At 42.8% G+C, this 21,443-nt stretch overlaps 1 protein-coding gene across 1 annotated transcript in view; it reads right to left on the minus strand.

The window, feature by feature from the left end:
• The window catches only part of LOC145405333 (putative inorganic phosphate cotransporter), a 416,371-nt gene that overhangs the window by 117,612 nt on the left and 277,316 nt on the right, over positions 1-21,443 (minus strand). The window contains exon 6 of the mRNA XM_080276745.1: positions 14,939-15,088. Within this exon, the coding sequence (XP_080132871.1) occupies positions 14,939-15,088 (150 nt within the window). The remainder of the gene's footprint in view (positions 1-14,938; positions 15,089-21,443) is intronic.

The following is a 21,443-nucleotide window of genomic DNA, read 5'->3' on the forward strand; positions in this document are numbered from 1 at the left end:
ACATATATCCACTTTTGCATCCTCAGCCACCTGAACAATCTCTCTCTCTTTCACTTCATCATTCACTCCTCTCACATTCCACGTTCCCACCCTAAGAATGTCCTTCGTCCGTTCCTTAGTCGTCAACGTATGGTCCGTCCGGGTCCAAGGCGCTTTGTTCGCTTTTCTAGTTAGTTCTTTTTATGGGGTGGGGCACTAACCCACCACCAACCCTTTTAGTCGTCTCGTACGACAAGCAGGGATACTGGGGGAGTATTCTTGAAACCCTCCTACCCCCAGGGGGGATTGCGAGAATTCGAACCAGCGCTTGCAACTGCGTGAGTACAGCAGCTTACCAAGTGAGCTATTTAGGCACCCAAAGAATGATTACAATTAATTTTTAAGCCCATGAATTAATTCCTCATGCTTTGTGCCAAAGACTTTGGCCCGAGTCCGAGAAAGGAATTGGATTCCTAAGAGTAGACAGGTTGTGAGGAAATATCTCAAGGATTGCATTATATGTAGGACGTATTAACATCAACCACATGACTATCCATGACCACCTTATTTCCTTCTTAAACAAAGGATAGGGCAAATATAAGTAGTCCCTTCAAGGTAACTGGAGTTATTTCACAGCTGTCAGGAGTATTAATAAATTCATTGAAAAATGAGATACTCCTGTTACTTTATATTTAACATCTGGTGTCTCGATACAAGAATACCCTCAAAATACCCTCAAAATCTCTGACAACCAGTTCCGAACGTCAGTTCTGACAATAAATTCGAATTTGCATTGTCGGATTCACCTACCACCGACGTTACCTGCCCACCCCCTACCATCTCCATCCCTATCAAGCTGTCCACTCATTCATGGAAGGGAATGAGTAAAAGTGCTATTGAGAGGGAACTAGAGGTGAGTATTATCATTGTCGAGTGGGAAGACAACACCTTAGGTTGAAAGTTACCACATGGAGAAAGACCTGTACCCATGTGAAATATAAAATTTCAGTGCAAAGAAAAAGTGTTATTACTAAAGTAAGGACTGATATTCATTTCTTGAAGTAAGATAGAAGAATAATAAGTGTAGAGAATAAGGAAGAGGATGGTACACAAAAATAAGTTTCATGACCAAAATAACCATTCAGAAATGAGAGCCATTACTGCAGTGAATTAATAAGTTAGAAGAATAAGTGCATTATATGTACACCCGGGAAGAGTTTTGCGTAATACACCTGCCTGTGCATCCGAACTTCTGACTATAAGTTAGAATGAAGCAGTAGCCAGATTCTCACATATCTGGCAACTGTGTGTGGGAGGTGTGGGGGGTAGAAGATTGATGGGTGAGAATGGTTAGGGGTAAAGTGTAGTTGATGACATGACAGCATCAACAGCCAATCACAATATACATAAGGTATATTCATACTGCAGAAATCATGACGTTCATCACAAGTTTTACAGGACAAGATGAACGACCAGCAATGCGGCATTGTTCTATGCGGTCGTCTTGTTGGCCTTCCCTGAAGCTGATCATTCTATCCGAGAAATTGCCCGTAGAATCAGTATGTCAACGCCCACTGTGAGCATGTGGATCAAGAGGTGGGAGGAAAGGCACAACTTGAAGGACGAACGTCGTGTGTGAAGAAAATTTATATGGGAACGTTTTCAATTGAATATATATATTTAGGGAGTAAGGCATTATTTGATATAAAGAGGTGTTATGTCTTGTTCATTTCACTGGATAAGTGCATTATGAATTCATCTCCAGACATAACCTTCTGATCCTCAAACCTCGCTCCCACTACATCATGGAGAGTGGTCAAAACCCTAGGTTCTGATCACCTCCCAATCATCGTCACTACCAAAACCAGAATCACCCCAGCTGGCAACAAACACACATACACTAATTGTAGGAGAGCCAACTGGGAGGCCTTTGTAACTGAAACAGAATAACATTTCGAAACACTAAACATTACACCCATCACAAACATCAACACTGCTGTGCACACTTTCAATACAATCATACAAAACGCAGACAAAAGACACATCCCTAGAGGCAACAGAAAGAGACACAACCCCAATTTCACACCATAAATTTAAGGCCTCATCAGACAACGGGACACACTGCGACACTCCCCAAGACCCCATACACAAGACACCATACAACAAATACAAGAACTCAACACTCAGATAAACAGTAAAATATCAGAACAGCAAACACTAAACTGGAAAAATTACCTCCAAACACTTGACCACAAAACAAACATCAGCAAACTCTACAAAACACTAAACAGCATCACAATTTCCAACAGCAACACCACACAATCACACGCTGCCATCACAACAACACCATACCCTCAAACAAACAACAAGCAAACACTCTCATCAATCACTTTTCACAAGTCAGCCATCTAACCCCCCATCCGGAAGACCGACGTATCATCAGACGTAAGAGACAGTTCCCCACAGACCCAGACTACGCACCTTTCACTTACAACCAGACGAAGCACATCATTAACAACCTCAAGCACTCATCTTCCTGTGGACCAGACAAACATAAGCAACATTCACCTTAAACACCTAGGACCACAAGGCATACAAGCACTTACCAACATATCAAACTACAGCTACTCACACAACATAATACCCAACATCTGGAAGCATGGCAATATCATCACTATCCCTAAACCCTAAACCCTACAAAGACCCCACGTTATCCTCCTCACATCGTCCCATCACACTCCTCTGCACCCTCTCTAAAGTCACTGAACGACTGATACTACAACTAGTCACACCTCACATTCCCCTAGCCCAGTCACAACATGGCTTTAGGCCACTACACTCCATAAACACCCTTCTTTCAGACCTTACACAGAGAGTTTTCGATGGCATGAATTCAGCTAGGCCACCACACAGAACACTCCTAGTCACACTACACATTAGCAAAGCTTTTGATGCCATCCCTCGCCACAACCTCACAAACAAAATACTCAACACAAACATGCACAATAGCGCAAAGAGATGGCTGGCAAACTACTTAGCAGGCATATGTGCACACGTAACATTTGCCGGTCAGTCTTCTAACATCAGAAACTTCACTAACGGTGTCCCCCAAGGATCTGTTTTGTCCCCTACACACTTTGATCTGTGCATGCACGACGTACCCACATCCCACACACCACAGATACACATAGCTTCCTGTGCAGATGATATAACGCTTGCATGTGCACACCAAAGCGCAAACGCAGCTGCACACATCATTCAGCCTTACCTCAAAACACTACAGGAATGGTTCACCACAAACAGGCTCAAAATAGCCCCAGCCAAATCTGCAGTGACTCTTCTCACAAACTGGACAGCAGAACACAGTCACATCCCACACCTCACCATGGGCAGTACTCCCCTACCACACACACACACCCAAAATCCTTGGTGTAACATACAATACATCAATGTCATTTAAACAACACATCGCAGACATTGAAAATAAAATAACACCAGGACTCAGTGCTTTGAGGTCACTTACCCATACAACATTCGGGCACAACAGGGAAACCATCACCACCACGTATACAAACTATACATACGTTCAGTGATGAATTATGCAAGCCCTGCCTGGGCTTCTAACCTGACCAAAACACACTACAACACTACAGAACTACAGAACAAGGCCCTAAAAATAATCACAGGCTGCACAGCTAATACACCCACAGGCCACCTACATCAAGAAACCAAAGTCCTCAAAGTCAAGGATCACCTAGACATGAGAGGCACCCAGTTCCTTGCTGCGGCCTCCACAAACCCACAACATCCACTACAGTACAGGTACAGGGCAGCACATCCACCCACACCGGGGAACATCAAAACAACACCCAGCACACGATACCATGCACAAATACTGTCATCTCTCCCCTCGCCCACCTCAGACCAGCTTCAAAAAGCATATCCACACTCAGATCGCTCGCCGCTCCATTCAGTCACTTGAAGACAACACACAGCTGCATGTGCGGCCTCCTGACGTCCACCCTTCTGAATCCTATCTTCCTCGTGAGGAGAGGGTCCACCTGGCCAGGCTGAGATATGGGCACCATCCAGCCCTCTTAAGCTACCAGAATAGGCTGGATGACTCCGTCACTGATGCTTGTCCAGGATGCAACACAGCACCCCATACTATTCAGCACATTATGGAAGACTGCATTGCACACAATCACCTACGCCAACAACACAACATGCACTCTTTGAGAGCTCTGTGGGAAAGCCCGGTCTCGGCCATGGCCTTCCTAAGGGATTCGGGGCTGTTCGGCCAGACTGCCTAGGGAACAACTACTACTACTACCATAGTACTTGTGGAGACTTCTGAAGTTGGGTAACAAAGTCTCCACTTTACACTTCCCGATACCAGGTAGTATGGTTATCACTGCCTGATATTATAACTTCAAACACTAATCTATGAATTTCAAGAAGTTTGGAATCCATATTCCAGAAAAAAACACCGTAAAAGCAATGTAAATTACCAGCGCATACGAGCTTTCCTCCCGTGCTGGTTCCCCGATGGTATTCTGAGGCGGAGCTGTCATTTATTATTTATAAACACACTCACACTTTATATTCCTAGTACTTTATTACACTTATTTATGTATACAGTATTCATCTATAAGGTTCTTTCAGTACTAGTAGTTTATTTTCACTCCAGGCATTCACTTTCTCATCCATGTCACTTTCACTTTCTTAACTCCCAGTATTCATACATCCTAGAGTGAAACTTTCACTTTCATTACTCCTAGTATATATACTCGTATTCTTAAATTACTACTTATTTACATTTCTATTTCTATCTATCTATCTATCTATTGCCAGACGCCTCAATCCCGTTTGGGGTGGCCACAAACAAATCGCCTCCAAGTCGCCCTGTCCCCCGCCATTTCACTGCCCTGCTCCCAACTCACACCCCCCTCTCTCATATACCTCTCCACCCCATCCCTCCATCTCATCCTCGGCCTCCCCCTCCCTCTTCCCCCCTCCACCTCACTCACATACACTCTCTTCGTCACTCTTTCACCCTCCATCCTCTCCACATGGCCAAACCACCTCAGTGTGTTCCTCATAACGCTTCCTATCACATCCACATCCACACCACAACGCTCCTTTATATCCTCATTCGTCAGCCTGTCTCTCCACGTGACTCCACAGGCTTCTCTTAAATAACTCATTTTCACTGCTCTCACTCTTGACTTGTGTCCTACCAACAATGTCCAAGCTTCACTTCCGTACGTTAGAGTTGGTATCACAATACTGTCATGTAGTAACTTTTTCACTTCCTTGCTCACTTCCCTGTTTCTTATCACTGCTTTCAAAGAACCAGCAACCTTTCTTCCCTGCTGTACCCTTTCAAGCACTTCACCCTCCAAACCTCCATCCTTACTCATCACACTACCCAAGTACTTAAACGTACTCACATTTTCCAATTCCTCACCATCCAACCTCACTGTACATTCACTAACTTCACCTCTCTCAGAGACCATCATTTTACTCTTCCCTACATTCACCTTTAGATTCCGTTTCTTACACGCCCTTTCAAACTCATCCACCAAGCCTTGCAGCTCCCCTTCGTCTTCACTCAACAACACAGTATCATCTGCAAACAACAGTACAGGGAGTTTCCAAACACTATCCTCTCTCACCAGGGCCACTCCAACATCCACTACCCTACCTTGTACCTCTTTTATTACCCCATCCATGTACAGATTGAACAACCATGGAGACATGACACATCCCTGTTTCAAACCAACTTTCAAAGAGAAAAATTCACTTAGTTCACCATCCACACGCACTGCAGCCTTCGCACCATCGTACATACTTTTCACAGCATTCAACAACTTCCCATCTACTCCATATATTCTTAACATTTTCCACAATCCTTGTCTATCCACCCTGTCATATGCTTTCTCCAAACCCATGAAAGCCGCCTACAACTTCTTTCCCTTCTCTAGAAACTTTTCCACTAAAGATCTAAGAACGAATATCTGATCTACACAACCTCTTCCCTTCCTAAAGCCTCCCTGTTCTTCTCCAACTAATTTCTCTGTTCTTTCTCTAACTCTGTCTATAAGTATCCTACCATACACTTTTCCTATTATACTAAGAAGACAAATGCCCCTATGATTACCACACACTTCTTTTCCCCCTTTTCCTTTGTACAAGGGAATAATTATACCTGACTTCCAATCCTCCGGGACTCTACCTTCCTCCCAGGCCAATCTGCACATCTTCCACATCCATTCTACTACTATCTCTCCCCCATGCTTCAGCATTTCACCACACACTCCATCAATTCCTGGGGCTTTCCCCGATTTAACTTTCTTCATTGCTTCCACAACTTCTATCCTACTGATTTCTTCCTGTCTTCTCACCTCCCTCCTTCTCCCAGCCATTCCCCAGCCACTTATACTCTCATTACTTCCATCCTCTACGTTCAACAATTCCTTAAAGTGTTCTCTTCATCTGCTCACTTTTTCTCCCTTCTCCACTAGTAATCTACCATTTTTATCTTTCACTCCCCTGCTAACTTCACTTCCACCCTGTCTTACTCTTTTTCACTTCTCTCCAGAACATTTTCTTACAGTCCCTCCACTTTACACTCAAATTCCTTCCAAATTCCTCATCCACTCTCTTCTTACTCTCTCTTACTAATCTTTTCACCTCTCTCTTTCTTTCCACATATAACTTTCTCTTCCGCCTCTCAACTTCTTCCACGCCCCTATTTCTCATCCATTCATTGTATGCTTTCTTCTTTTGTGCCACAGCCTGTTTCACCTCTTCAGTCCACCACGCTGTTCCTTGCACCCCCCTCCGTCTTCTCTTCCTTCCACACACCACATCACATGCTGCACATATTTCTTCTGTAAATATCTTACACACACCTTCCACGTCTCCCATCTGCTCCATTTCATATTTGCCCAATCGTTCCTCTACTTCTCTCTTATACTCTGCCTTTTTCTCATCCTCTTGTAACCTTTCCACTCTCCTTGCAACTACTCCTTCCTCTCGTCTTTCCCTTCTTCTATTCCTCCATCTTACTTGCATTCTAATTCTGGCCACCACCAAGTAGTGGTCAGAAAGTCCACTCTCCCAACCTCTATACACTCTTGCATCCTTTACACATCTTCGCATCCTTTCATCCACACACACATAATCAATCATTGCCTTCCTTTCATTCAGTTCACCACCCACCCTTCTCATCACTCGCCATGTATACCTGTGGATCATTTCTATTTACATTCTCTATTTTATTTACATTATATACATTTCTATTTTATTTACACTATGTTATGCACTGTCACTTGCAGTAACTTATAAAACTATTTTCCACTGTTCACTTATATTTACATTCATTGCTTTCACTTGCTGTTTACACATTATTTACACATTATTTACATTTCCACTTGCACTGTTTTAGAGTCACCAGAAAGATTGTAGTCACTGTCCATCATTATCATTGATAAATTAGCCAGTTCACGTTCCACAGCAGTCACTTAGCCCTTTACCCCTTTCCACACGAGGTTTAGTAGGGGTTGAGGTAACAAGGACCTTTGCATAGGGCAGAATTGGACACGCGCGAATCCAACGTGGTTTCATTTTGAAAGATGACAGTAAACTGAATGCTGTTGCCTAGGGGCAGTGAAGGGCTACCAATGTCAGCATGGTAACAGCTGCTAATATATACGCTATGAAATGATTGGCAGGAAATCTAGACAATACATAATAAATTAGGTAGTTCCAGGTGAATGTAAATATCACTTAGGCTTTTCCCTTCCTATCTTATATATATTTTTATTATGAGAACAGGACATACGGCATAATTCAAGGGGAAATAAACAGGGAAAATTAGCGAACGAGTGCATGTGAGGTGTTGCCAGGTGATAATTAGCCCATTCCAGATGTATGGCAGTATCAATTAACTTTTCCCTTTCTTTTATGTATTATTTTGTATAAGAATAGGGCAAAGGGCGCATTTCAATGGATAAAATGAGTGGAAAAATCCATCCGGCATTTGTGTAGTGCAGCACAGCTGTTCAGGTGGGAGAAGAGGGTAATGGAGGGGAGGTAAGGAGGGGGGGAGTCAAGGACAGGAGAAAAATGGCCAAAATGTCAACAGTGGATGGGAGTATAGGTGACATTAGCAGAACTGAGTATAGCTGGACACTGGTAGTACTGATAGATGATACAAGGCACCACTTGAAAGCCTGGGCGAATTCAAAATAACACAGAATCACAAAAGTGACACCCCGCGGATGTGATAGGAAGCGTTATGAGGAACACACTGAGGTGGTTTGGCCATGTGGAGAGGATGGAGGGTGAGAGACTGACGAAGAGAGCATATGTGAGTGAGGTGGAGGGGGGAAGAGGGAGGGGGAGGCCGAGGATAAGATGGAGGGATGGGGTGGAGAGGTATATGAGAGAGGGGGGTGTGAGTTGGGAGCAGGGCAGTGAAATGGCAGGGCACTGGGCGACGTGGAGGCGATTCGTTTGTGGCCACCCCAAACGGGATTGAGGCGTCTGGCAATAGATAGATAGATAGATAGACACCCCGCAGTATGATCCCTTGCTCCCAAGCATCATGAAAGTGACGCCCTGCGGTTAAGGGGTTAAAAATACGAACATGAAGCCTTGGACCAGGACTGACTAAAAGATAACGACTAAGGACCGAACAAACAGCTTGATACGGATAACTACATGGAATGTAAGAGGTGCAAATTATGAGGTGAAAGAAAATGAGATTGTACAGGTGCTAGAGGGTGTGAAAGTGGATGTATGTGGATTAACTGAAACTAAATGGTGAGGCGAGAATGTGAAAGAATGAGGGTATGGATGGGGTATATGTGCAGGAGTAGGTGAGAATGAGAGGGCAAAAGAGAGAGTGTGTATTCTTGTGAGTAACATATGGAAGAAAAACAAAAGAGAGTATGGATCAGTTGCCTCAAGGATTGTGTGAGTAAGAGTGAAAGTTGGACTACAAATGTGGGCATTTGTGTGCGTGAATGTGCCAACGCAAGATCATGTAAGCAGAGTGAGAGAAGAGTTATGGACAAATGTGGAAGCGTGCTTAGAAAAGTTTGAAAAGAATGAGAGAGTGTTTTTGATTATAGATATGAATGGAAAAGTAGAGACTGTGAAGGTGGATGAAGTAGTTGGTGAGTGGGGTGTGCCTGCAGAGGTGGATGAAAATGGCAGTGCTTTAGTGGACATTTGTGCTGGGAGGGGGTTGATGATAGCTAATACCTCCTTCAGGCACAAAATGATCCACAGGTATACATGGCGAGTGATGAGAAGGGTGGGTGGTGAAATGAATGAATGGAAGGCAATGATTGATTATGTGTGTGTGCATGAAAGGATGAGAAGGTGTGTGATGGATGCAAGAGTATATAGAGGTTGGGGAAGTGGCCTTTCGGACCTCCACTTGGTGGTGGTCAGAATCAAAGTCCAAACAAAATGGAGAAACAGAATAAGGGAAGGACAGGAGGAAGTAGTTCTTACAAGGAGGGTAGAAATGTTACAAGAAGATGGAAAAAAAGACAGAATATAAGAGGGAAGTGGAAAAGCGATTGAATAAATATACATTGGAGCAGATGGGGGACGTGGATGGTGTGTGTAAGATATTCACCGAAGAAATCTGCAGCATGTGATGTGGTGTGTGGGGTGAAGAAGAGACGAAGGAGCATGAAGAGAACAGCATGGTGGACTGAAGAGGTGAGAGAGGCTGTGGCACAAAAGGAGATAACATATAATGAGTGGATGAGAAACAGGAGCGTGGAAGAAGTTGAGAGACAGAAGATAGAGTTATATGTAGAGAGGAAGAGAGAGGTGAAAAGATTAGTAGGAAAGAGTAACGAGAGAGTGAATGAGGAATCTGGAAGGAATTTGAGTGTAAAGTGGAGGGAATGTAAGAAAATGTTCTGGAGAGAGGTAAAGAGAGTTAGACAGGGTACCAAAGAAGTTAGTTGGGGAGAGAAACATAAAAATGGTAGATTACTAGTGGAGAAGGGAGAAAAAGTGAGCAGATGTAGAGAACACATCAATGAACTGTTGAATGTAGAGAATGAAAGTAATGCGAGTATAAGTGGCTGCAGAATGGCTGGGAGGAGGAGGGATGTGAGAAGAGAGGAAGAAATTAGTAGGATGGAAGTTGTGGAAGCAATGAAGAAAGTTAAAATGGTGAAAGCCCCAGGAATTGATGGAGTGTGTGGTGAAGTGCTGAAGCATGGGGGAGAGACAGTAGTAGAATGGATGTGGAAGATGTGCAGGTTGGCCTGGGAGGAAGGTTGAGTCCCGGAGGATTGGAAGTCAGGTATAATTGTTCCCCTACACAAACAGAAATGGGAAAAAGGAGTGTGTGGTAAACATAGGGGCATTTGCCTTCTTAGTGTAATACGAAAAGTATATGGTAGGATACTTATTGACAGAGTTAGGGAAATAACAGAGGAATTAGTTGGAGAAGAATAGGGAGGTTTTAGGAAGGGATGAGGTTGTGTAGATCAGATAATTATTGTTAGATCCTTAGTGGAGAAGTTTCTAGAGAAGGGAAAGAAGTTGTATGCAGCCTTCATAGATTTGGAGAAAGCATATGAAAGGGTGGATAGGCAAGGATTGTGGAAAGTATTAAGAAATTATGGAGTAGATGGGAAGTTGTTGAAGGCCGTGAAGAGTATGTATAAGGGTGCTAAGGCTGCAGTGCGTGTGGATGGTGAACTGAGTGAATATTTCTATTTGAAGGTTGGATTGACACAAGGATGTGTCATGTCTCCATGCCTGTTCAATCTGTATATGGATAGGGTTATAAAAGAGATACAAGGTAGGGCAGCGGATGTTGCAGCGGCCCTAGTGAGAGAGTGCAGTGTTGGGAAACTCGTTGTACTGTTGTTTGCAGATGATACCGTGTTGTTAAGTGAAGATGAAGAGAAGCTGCAAGGCTTGGTGGATAAGTTTGGGAGAGTGTGTAAGAAACGGAATCTATATGTGAATGTAGGGAAGAGTAAAGCTATGGTTTTCAAGAGAAGTAAAGTTAGTGAATGTACAGTGAGATTGGAATGGAAGGAAATGGAGAATGTACGTTCAAGTAATTGGGTAGTGTGATGAATAAGTATGGAAGTTTAGAAGGTGAAGTGCTTGAAAAGGTGCAGCAGGGAAGAAAGGTTGCTGGTGGAAGCAGTGATAAGAAACAGGGAAGTGAGCATGGAAGTGAAAAAGCTACTACATGACAGTATTGTGATATCAACTCCTACGTATGGAAGTTAAGTTTGGACCTTGCTGGAGAGATAGAAGTCAAGAGTGAGAGCAGTGGAAATGAGTTATTTGAGAGGAGCATGTGCAGTCACATGAGAGACAGGCTGACAAATGAGGAAGTGAACAAGCGGTATGGTGTGGATGTGGATGTGATAGGAAGCGTTAGGAGAAACGCATTAAGGTGGTTTGGCCATGTGGAGAGAATGGAGAGTAAGAATCTTATGAAAAGAGTGTATGTGAGTGAGGTGGAGGGAGGGAGAGGGAGGAAGAGGCCAAGGATGAGATGGAGAGATGGAGTGAAGTATTCAAGGGAGGAGGGTGTGAGCTGGGAACAGGGCAGTGAAATGGCAGGGGACAGAGCGACATGGAGGCGATTTGTTTGTGGCCACCCCTTACGGAATTAAGGCGTCTGGCAATAGATAGATAGATAGACAGAGTCACCAATTGACTACCCCTGAAGATGATGTTAGCATCATTCAAGCCTCACAAGAAGACCCCTTTGCCAACAGTCGCAATCCATGACAGTCTATGGATTCACGTATCCAGTAAGACCATAAGAAACCATCTATGTGAGCTGGGAATCCACAGCAGGAATCCCGCTGTCAGGGAGCAGATGACCGAACAACACTGAGCTGGCAGACTGGACTTCCCTCATCTTCATGCAAATAAGAGGATAGAATTCTGGAACAGGGTGGCGTTCTCTGATGAAAAGATCTTTGCATCCACGACCCCATGGCCAAGTTCACTTGTGGAGACCAAATAATACAAGGTAACGTATTTAGTGTATTAACCCATCGTGTCCCGTTGACGTATATATACGTCCAAACGTTTAGTCACTGTGACTCCCGTTGATGTATATAAACATGCCACAATTGCAAGGTCTGTCATCTGCACATTTTTCAATTTTTGCACGTGATTTTTGGTACGTATACACGGGACACCTTCCTTTACAAGAAGCCAGGCAGGGACAATGCCTTACCCCGCATGACCTCCCCCCCCCCACACGCCATTGTCTCGGCAATTCACCTGTTACCAGTGACCTGGCAAGTAAAGACATGTCGTGCCATGGTACGAAATTCAAGGCCAGAGTGATTCCCCAATCGATGACACTGTAGAGGACAAAGTTTACATAGCATGAGAGGAAGAAACAGTCAGAAATGATGAACAGGTAATGTTGCCAAGAAAGGTAAGGTATGTTGATGTGTTTGGTGAGTGAAACAATGCTTATATTGCCTATTTTACTGTGTGAAAACCGATATACTCTGGTACTACATATAAATTCGTACCAAATAAATAAATACCATTTATGAGTAGTGTGGAATAGTTACCGTCCCATAGAATTCGTTTTCTTTGGAGCCAGCCTAATAGAAAACCCAGTAAGGTAAGGGGTACAGCTACCTGTATCCAGTATTTTAACCTCAGGTGAGCGATTTCTCTATGAATTTTCGATGTTTCTCACCAAAAGCGGGGGTTTGAGCAAAAAAAAAAAAAAAATCCAAAATTGGTCGGAATTGGGGGGAGTCAGTGGTGGAAAATTTGTTGGGACAGGGTGGGTTAATATGTCAATATGTAGCTATGACCACAATAAAAAGATATTTTGTATGAATCCCCAGCACTTATGACAAGTAACTTAAAATCAGACAGTCATATTAAATGATATTATTAGCCTATAACTATCGAGTTGCAATGCATAATAGAGTAATTAACCCTGAGTGACAAAAAGAAATGAAACATACTGCTGCATGCATTAACATAATATTATAATTTTGGTAAATAATTTCATTCACTTAAATAATGAAAATGTCTGACTATTAACAGCTATAGGTGGTAGTATCACACAACTGTGACTGTATTGTGAGACTGATAATCGCTTATTTTATTAACAGATATCACCATGCCCATATATTCCAGGGGGGGCGAAGTGGTCACGTTACGTGTAACTTGTGGGGATGGATGGATGTCCATGGAGCAGAAGACGTGGATCGAAATTAGGGAAGGTTTACTGCAAACAAGTATATAAAGATTTTGGAGAATTTCTGTCTACCCTTTCTACGTGGCAAGAGTTTCCCATTTCCTGCTGGACCGTCATCTTTGTTCAGGATCGGTGCCCCATACACATGGCAACAGTTGTGCAACAGTGGTTTGCTGCTCAGGAAAACTTGCAGCTATTGGAATGGCCAAATAAGGGGGCCGATACGAATCCAATAGAGCATGTGTGGGCTAACATAGTTAACACCTGGGAACCACGGAGGGAGAGGACCTCTACAGAACTACTTGCCCACACCGAAGCAGCTTGGAAACTTCATAGGGCAAGGACACGTCTCGTCCGCACATTGGTTGACTTAAGGCCTCGCATGAGCAAGCAGTTATAGTGAAGGAAGGTGGCTGGACAGTTTAAAGGGTACGATGTTTGTGGATGGTGTTTTTTTTTTTCTTTATATAATTTTCCTAACATAATGCATATGTTGATGCAAATTATAATGTTCTTCCATGGTCTGTGTATGAATATAAAAAAGAATAATAAATCCGAGATACATAACTTACCCTTCTTACTGGAAATCAGAATTACACATAATTGTTCAGTAACACTTTTCATTAATGCACATAATCGGTCCTTTAGTATACATATGGACTAATAATACACTGGATGTATTATCGTTGGCCATTGAAACTGCCACAGAGAACCTTAACCCTCCTCCTCCAATAATCTCTCCCACCCGGCCACTCTGTCACACAGTTACCAGATACGTGAGTGCCTGGCAGCTGCTTCACAACTCTCTGCCTCATATTCAATGGAGCTTACGTTAAAGCAAGTGTGTAACGCGAAACTTTCCCCGGGTGTATGTAGGATGAGTGGGAATGCTACTCAAACAGACCCAAACCAGACTGGCACACTCATCGGGGTACAATCTTGCCATAACCCCAAAAGTGGCATCTGAACTTCACCTACATGACCCACGACGCATCCACCACCTTGGGACACGTGCAGAGTAGAGTTGATGGAATATTGAGTATCTCGGTCTTTTATTGAATTATCTCAGTGGTATAGTTGCTGACATATGATGGTTTAAAAACAAACAATTATTGCAAATATCCGCAAGTATAGTTAGCAGCATGCCAGATTTAACTCCAGGCTTTAGGAATAAAACCAAGTCTGCTTTTTCACTAGGGTAAGTTGGATCTAAATAAATGAAAGCGAAATGCAGAAGCAGAAGGAACTAAGAAAGTCCAGTGAAATAAATTATACAATATCATACTTTCATTACTCAAGCATTCGGCTTCTTACTGTACAGTATTTTATATCATTACATTCTCTCTCTCTCTCTCTCTCTCTCTCTCTCTCTCTCTCTCTCTCTCTCTCTCTCTATGCGATGCTTGGTGCTTGAAGAGATTTTAGATCTGGTTCACAATGTGTTCTTAGAATAACTTCTAGCACTGGACAGGTGAAAAGACTATCACTGCATAAAGCATTATGATGGTTAAATTGTAAAGAAACTGGGTATCTGAACTCACGCAGGCTTACTGTACTTCTCTTGATGAATTACATAGTGAAATGCTGTGTTAAGTCATTATGCAGAAAAAAATACTCAGATTTTGGTCACACAGCCCCTCACGGCCAACAGTAGAGTTCAGCTGTCTGTTATGCCTAATAACATAAATCACTGATTTTTGTAATACTAACATTGGTGAGATCGAAGTGCTGGATGTTGCTGAAGTATGTAGGCAGCTCGGTGAGGAGGGTATAGAAGACGAAACAGTTACCAAAGGACATTACCATCACAGTCCAGAACGGTAGAGAAGTGAAGATCTCTCTAACTGGCAGCGGCATTGTCTGTAAAGGGGTAAAACCTTACACTTAAAATATGAACAGCTGGCAATAGCAGTGTCTGTAAAAGGGATACAAATTTCACATGGAATACTAAGATGGAACAGGGGATCGTTTTTGACAGTAGCATTGACTGTGAAAGTGGTAAACCTTGCATTTGAAATATACGGCGAATAATCTTATCCTAAACGAAGTTTTCATTTACTTCATGTTACACATGATTTGCATCGAACTAAAGAACGCGTCATATGCATGAAAACAATAACTCATTAACATTATACGAGTATATAATATACTGAATTATTCTCAAAAATTTACATGTTATTTTTTCCTACGCTTGAGGAGGAGAGAATGATACCGGCATATTCCTTGGGGGTTGTAGGGCTCATTATAAAGGATGAGGAAGAATGAAGTGGAAATTTCCTTATTCACCAGGGAACTACCCAGAGAAAATTGAAAACATAGAATGCCTCGGATCTAGATCCTTTTTCCGCTCAACGCCCAGTAATACCCAACGCTCTGCTGTTTGGTTCAAGAGGGCAAGCACAACACTTTTGGTATTAAATGAAGGCGAGTTACCACCAACAAGGTTGTAATTGCGTTACCCCAATTAGGTGAAGAATGATATGAACAATGTAAGAAATATGACAATGATGGTGATTACGAGTGAGCGAGCTCAGCAAGCAAAGCGAGCAAGCATAATGAAGCAAACTTTACATCCAGCTGAAAAATGAACTGCCGGCACAGCCCGGCCGCGATGGTTTTCAGAGGCTAATAACTTTTCAACTATGTGAGATTGAAAGAGATTCTTTCAGCAGGTAGTAGGTACATTTAATAAAACTTGTTTTTAGTTATGTATTTACTCATGAGACCATAGATACTCCTTGGAATCCTTGGTTTCCAGTGCAATGTTCCATGGTCTTCAATTGACGTCCTGCACGATAAAATAAAGTAAAAAAAAAAGATTTCGTGTTGTAACACTATTCTTGCATGAATTCTAACAAAAAAATATCGGATATTTCTCCCATTATTTTACATGAACGCTTTTTCTGCGTTTAGTGGGTGAAATCACTGAGGGTAATCGCCCCATTTCTGAGTTTTATGATTCAATCAATTGCAAAGCATTTACCGGCGCAGTTCGTTGATACAGCAAGTTGGGAGCAGAGAACTGAATGTTGCGCGTGTGATAAATGCTACACAGCCTTGCTATACGCACATCCAGTCCATGGAATACTTATGCGTTGTTCAAAACACAGGCCAGCTCCTTTTGCAGGAGTGAGCGAAGCCATTGTATACCGAAACATTCTTTGAGGTTATTATGGACACCACCGAACTAAAATCTCTTGATTTAAATTTGGGACAAACAAACTTGGCAGCTCCACCTTTGTTATACAGTATGAAACGTTGAAGTGACCAGAACTTACTTGAGTCAGGCTTTATACTGTGGTTTATCTGTTTTGCTATTGCTGTTGTTGTCGTTCATCACATTATTTTTTGCATGAGTGTGTGTGTGTGTGTGTGTGTGTGTGTGTGTGTGTGTGTGTGTGTGTGTGTGTGTGTGTGTGTGAGAGAGAGAGAGAGAGAGAGAGAGAGAGAGAGAACGTGAAAGGTAATATTTTAGCTTAATTATTCTTCTGTTATTGTTCAACTACCTCACCCGAAATGTTGAAAGTTTACACCAAGATGATATTATGCTGGTAGGCGTATGTATAAACGCTCGCTCATCACGAACTCACAAAGCGCACTTTACTAGGATGATGACGTAGCTAGAGATGAGATTTGCTATCATTTACATGATAAGAGTAGGGATTGCACGGCACATAAACAACACAGTTCTCGTGCAGCTCAGAGAGAGAGAGAGAGAGAGAGAGAGAGAGAGAGAGAGAAGGAATGAAGGAAAGAAGAAATAATGAAGAATTTAGCACCAAGCCACAATATAGTCGGCTGCATTTATGGTTTGACCCCCAGAAATTGCTACAAAAGGTTTTTCAGTGGTTTTCTATAGCATCGTGTGCTTCATATCAAAAGTCTACCACAGTCTGACCACTGGAAATGGTTTATTTTAGAGATGATTTCAAAGATGATCACTAAATCACTAAGATGTCCATTACTTCTTTATTATACATTCTAGACAAGAAATTTTGGTGTCTAATCCCATATTTTGGGGATTTAGGAAGCCAGTTAGCATATTTAAACTATGGTGAAGTGATTACACAATTGTGAAATCCAAGATGGTGGACCAATATGACCGCCATGCAATGAAAATACCCGTGACCCCATCAGTCAACACACACACACACACAAAAAAAATCTGCCTAAATTCATGTTGTTGGGACCCAGGCATCTAATTGTCACATTTAAATTATAGTGAAGTGATTGAATAATTGAAATCCAAGATGCCGAATCAACATGGTCACAAAACAATGAAGTTGCACAGGGCGTTAATCACTGTCGACAATTAATCCCGGCGTAAATAACTCCATTTTGGGGAATCTAGGAATCTAATTAAATATTAAAACTATGGTTATGTGATTACAAGTACAATATAAATACAAATGAAATTCGTTTCTACGAACACTTTTGATCCACACCAAATTTTCAAGTCATTGTTACATTCATCTTCCAGTAAAGGTTGTCTATCTTGCTTTAAACAGTTTTTGATTTAACATGGTCCACAATCGAGTGTGCATGACAGTCAATAACATCTGCAACTACACTGTGGGGTTCGGCAGGCAGTCTTGCAATTGCAGTGGGCCATCTGCAGGAGACAATCCGAGGCAGCAGCCTTCTCAGTCATAACTGGCACGAACTGATTGTCCTCCAGAATCCATCCCCAATCCACCGCATTCATATCACTCTCTTTTCCTACCCACACCATGATGTGATAGTAGACTACAATCTAAAGCAATGGTATTTAGTCGAGGATTCGGTAGGATGGAGATACTCTGGGGCTTGCTAAGATGATTGTAACGCAAAGTCGCAAGTGATTTGGTCTGCTTGCCACCAAACAGAACTGCCATCACCTCACACCCAAGGTTCTCAATGACTTCGCTTGCTTGATTTGGGAGTAGAGATGCATTTGCGCAGGTCCGGATAGTTGAGTCGCCGTTCACAAGTTTTTGAAACGCTGACATTTTGCCATCACTATATGTGCGCAAAGTTGTATTGCATCCTGTGAAAGCGTGAATTGAACAGCAGTTGCAAACACGTCACTGCCCAGGACTCGCTTAATCACATTGATGTAGTACACCGTAGGAACTTTGGGCTTGTCTGAACGAAAAAAGAGACCATTATTGTTGGTCTCAGCATAGTAGAGAATGAGAATGAGTAAGTCTGCGTCCTCCCTTATCACGGTCGTGGGCTGATATTATGATTCCTTGATTGTAGCCTTGGCAATGTCCATGTCTGCATCCCCTGTTGCACTGATAACAGTGCAGGATTTCTTGTTTAGTTCATCAATCACAAGGTCAACAAGTTCTTGTTTGTTACACGGTCTGGAAAGGAAATCTTCCTTTCTTCCCACGAACCCAGTTTCTGCACTGAAACTGACAATCGAGTGGGTGTTTCGCGCACGTCGTTGATGCGCATTGTCCTTGATGGAAGGACCGTCACTATAACCTAAAAATAATATAGTTGCTTTACCATGATGTCGAATGGTATAGTCGGCAGACGACCTTGCAGTGGCACCATAATTGTCGTCCCTTCTCCATGGCAAACAATGGACCAGGGAACCAGCGTCAAGAACACGATGATCACTTGGTGGGATAGAATTCATAACAGCATTTTTTATTCTTTGCTTGCAATCTCAGTGACTGCATGTGCCCGCTGGGGCTTGTCAGCTTTGTGAATGATGTCTTTGGCTTCAAACAAGGCTGCAGACAATGAGCTGAGCTCATAGCTTATCGCATCTTCCAGTGAAAGATCTCCAGTGTTAGACATAACCAGAAATCGTTGGAACAGCAGAGCAGGGTCATTGGTTCGACCTGGGTCAAGTTTGAGGGCAGAGTCGTCAGCTCGGGTTTTTGCTCGGTCTTTCCGTTTGAATGAGATCCCCAAAACTGGCTTACCCTCCATTTTGCCAACGATCTCACTCCCGACGGTCTCTCACATCCCCTCTGGCAACTACACCAGTAATGATGTTTCTCAGAGATGAGTCTGGAGAGAATTGCGTGCAAGTGGTGGAGTTTTCTCTTATCTTCTCCAGGTCAGAATGACCTCTTTTCACTTTTGCTTCCGTTGATTCTTGGTGTTGTTCTCTGGTTGTGTAGGTGAGGTCATTGAATTCCTGCATGGCGTCGTTGAACTCAGATGTGATATGTGTGGACATGGTCCACAACACCTGCATTTTTCAGTCATTCCACTTCCATGGGTCAAGCCTCCACTACTCTTCAAGAACCGCTTGAATGTCTGCTCAATAACAAGGTCTGAGCTAAGGCCTATCCAGAATTGGTTGCTGCAACTGATTACATGAAAACCCTGGAAAATTTGTCAAACACATCAGGATGCCTGGTCTCGAGTTGGCACATTTCTTGGTTGTAGGAATATGTAGATTTCAGATAATTGTAGCGCCCAGCGGTGGCAAATATTGGCAAGCAGTCCAACAATGCAAGCAAGTGCATTGTCCTAGACCCCGTGAGATCAGCCTCAATCATCATTCGGGGAGTCTGAAGCATTCTCTGATAGTTTATCCACAGGAGACTGGTTTTTGACCTTGTGCTAAGTTCTGCCTTCTTCATGGTAGTCTTTTCTTCGATTTAGGTCAATATATCCAAAGCCACAGTGTTCTCCAGAGTTATTCCTTTCTCCACCAAGGATGAGTACGATTCTTCTGCCTGTTCAACAAAGGACTCAAAATGTGGGCTATCCTACAGCAGATTCGACACAACTTGGTGATTGACACATCTACCCACTAGCAGATGTCCACGGAAAGCTCTTTATACTGATTTTCCAGTCATCATATGCTGGATGGCATTTTCACTGTAGATAACTTCCAAAATATTCCTGAGTCCCATACCTTCCATCAGTGTACCTATTGCACCAAGCAGATTCATGAATGTGTGAAAACATCCAAGCATCAAGACGATGCTTTTCAAGTAACTGCCCTGTGGTGCATCCATGATGACCTCTGCAGCCTTCTAATACAGGGGCTGATCAAACATAATGATGGGTTGAGCACTGTGTTTGAAAGCGACATCACAAGCGAAATCTAGCATGGACAGAATGCATGTCTTATCTCCAGTGTACAAGTCAACCATAGGCAAGAACACAGTTGACGAGTGGCCTGGGTGTTCTAATCCTTGATGAACGATATGCATCATTCCCTGCCACCCATGGGTTTCCTGCTTGAACTTCAGTGAGAGCTCCCACAGTAAATCAATTGTCCCATCAAAGTTGACCAATCCTAGGAGTTGTTTGAACACAATGTGTTGGTGCACATGTTTCGCAGAGCGATACTTGATGATCAGAACTTTACCTTGCGCTGAAAAATCCAGGTTGGTGATGTTTCTCCTTGGAATGACGTGATCCTTCTTTCGTTCTGGTGTGAGTGCTACTATGATCCACATTCCGTCGAAAGTTTCCCTCCCATCAATGGTAAGGATACTGTGGTCAGCATTGTCCCCAGCGAAAAGAAGTGTTATGTCCAGCAAATCAGTGTCATCCGGCAACATGTCTGGAGCAACTGAAACTGCTGCGTTCTTCTCAAAACATAATATTTCTTTATATGAAGAACTAAATCCCATCTTGTCTCTCACAGTGGAGGCCCATTCATCAGAATGACTGTCACAACACTCAAGAATGGTCTTCACGAATGTATCGGCCTTTACATGACTAAAGCCCGCACTTCCTGGTGTTACTGTAATCCCACAGAAAGGGCAATCCATTTGGCTGTTGCCAGGAACGGATGATACTCTGGTATTTCTCTTTGGTGGTTCAACTTTCATTGCTTCTTGGTTTTTAGTATCTTTTGGACTGACGTACAGCTTTCGACATTGTAAGTGTACTTTTTCACCAGCTGAAACGACTACATCATTCCCTCTTCGCATGCCTGCACTGTTGATCCCATCAGCACCCTTCTGCCGAACTTCCACCACATCAGAAGCATCTAAATCTTAATAACAAATGAGGCGGGTCTCTTGGTTTACCCAGCTATCACTCATGGCCAGTCCTGAGAAGATGCAAAAGCGAAGGTTATCATGGGTCAATAAATATTCAGTAAATAACCATGGAGTCAAAGTTAGAACATAAATCAATAGAAGAGTAAAATAAATAATCAGACAACGAAAATCACATGCTCATAAGTACCGTTACATGATCATAAACACCACCTCGTGATTATTAACAAACACCACAACATTACAAT

Source organism: Coenobita brevimanus, chromosome 66, assembly GCF_032717465.1.
Source record: "Coenobita brevimanus isolate Jiangsu-jjx chromosome 66, ASM3271746v2, whole genome shotgun sequence".
Taxonomy (NCBI): domain Eukaryota; kingdom Metazoa; phylum Arthropoda; class Malacostraca; order Decapoda; family Coenobitidae; genus Coenobita; species Coenobita brevimanus.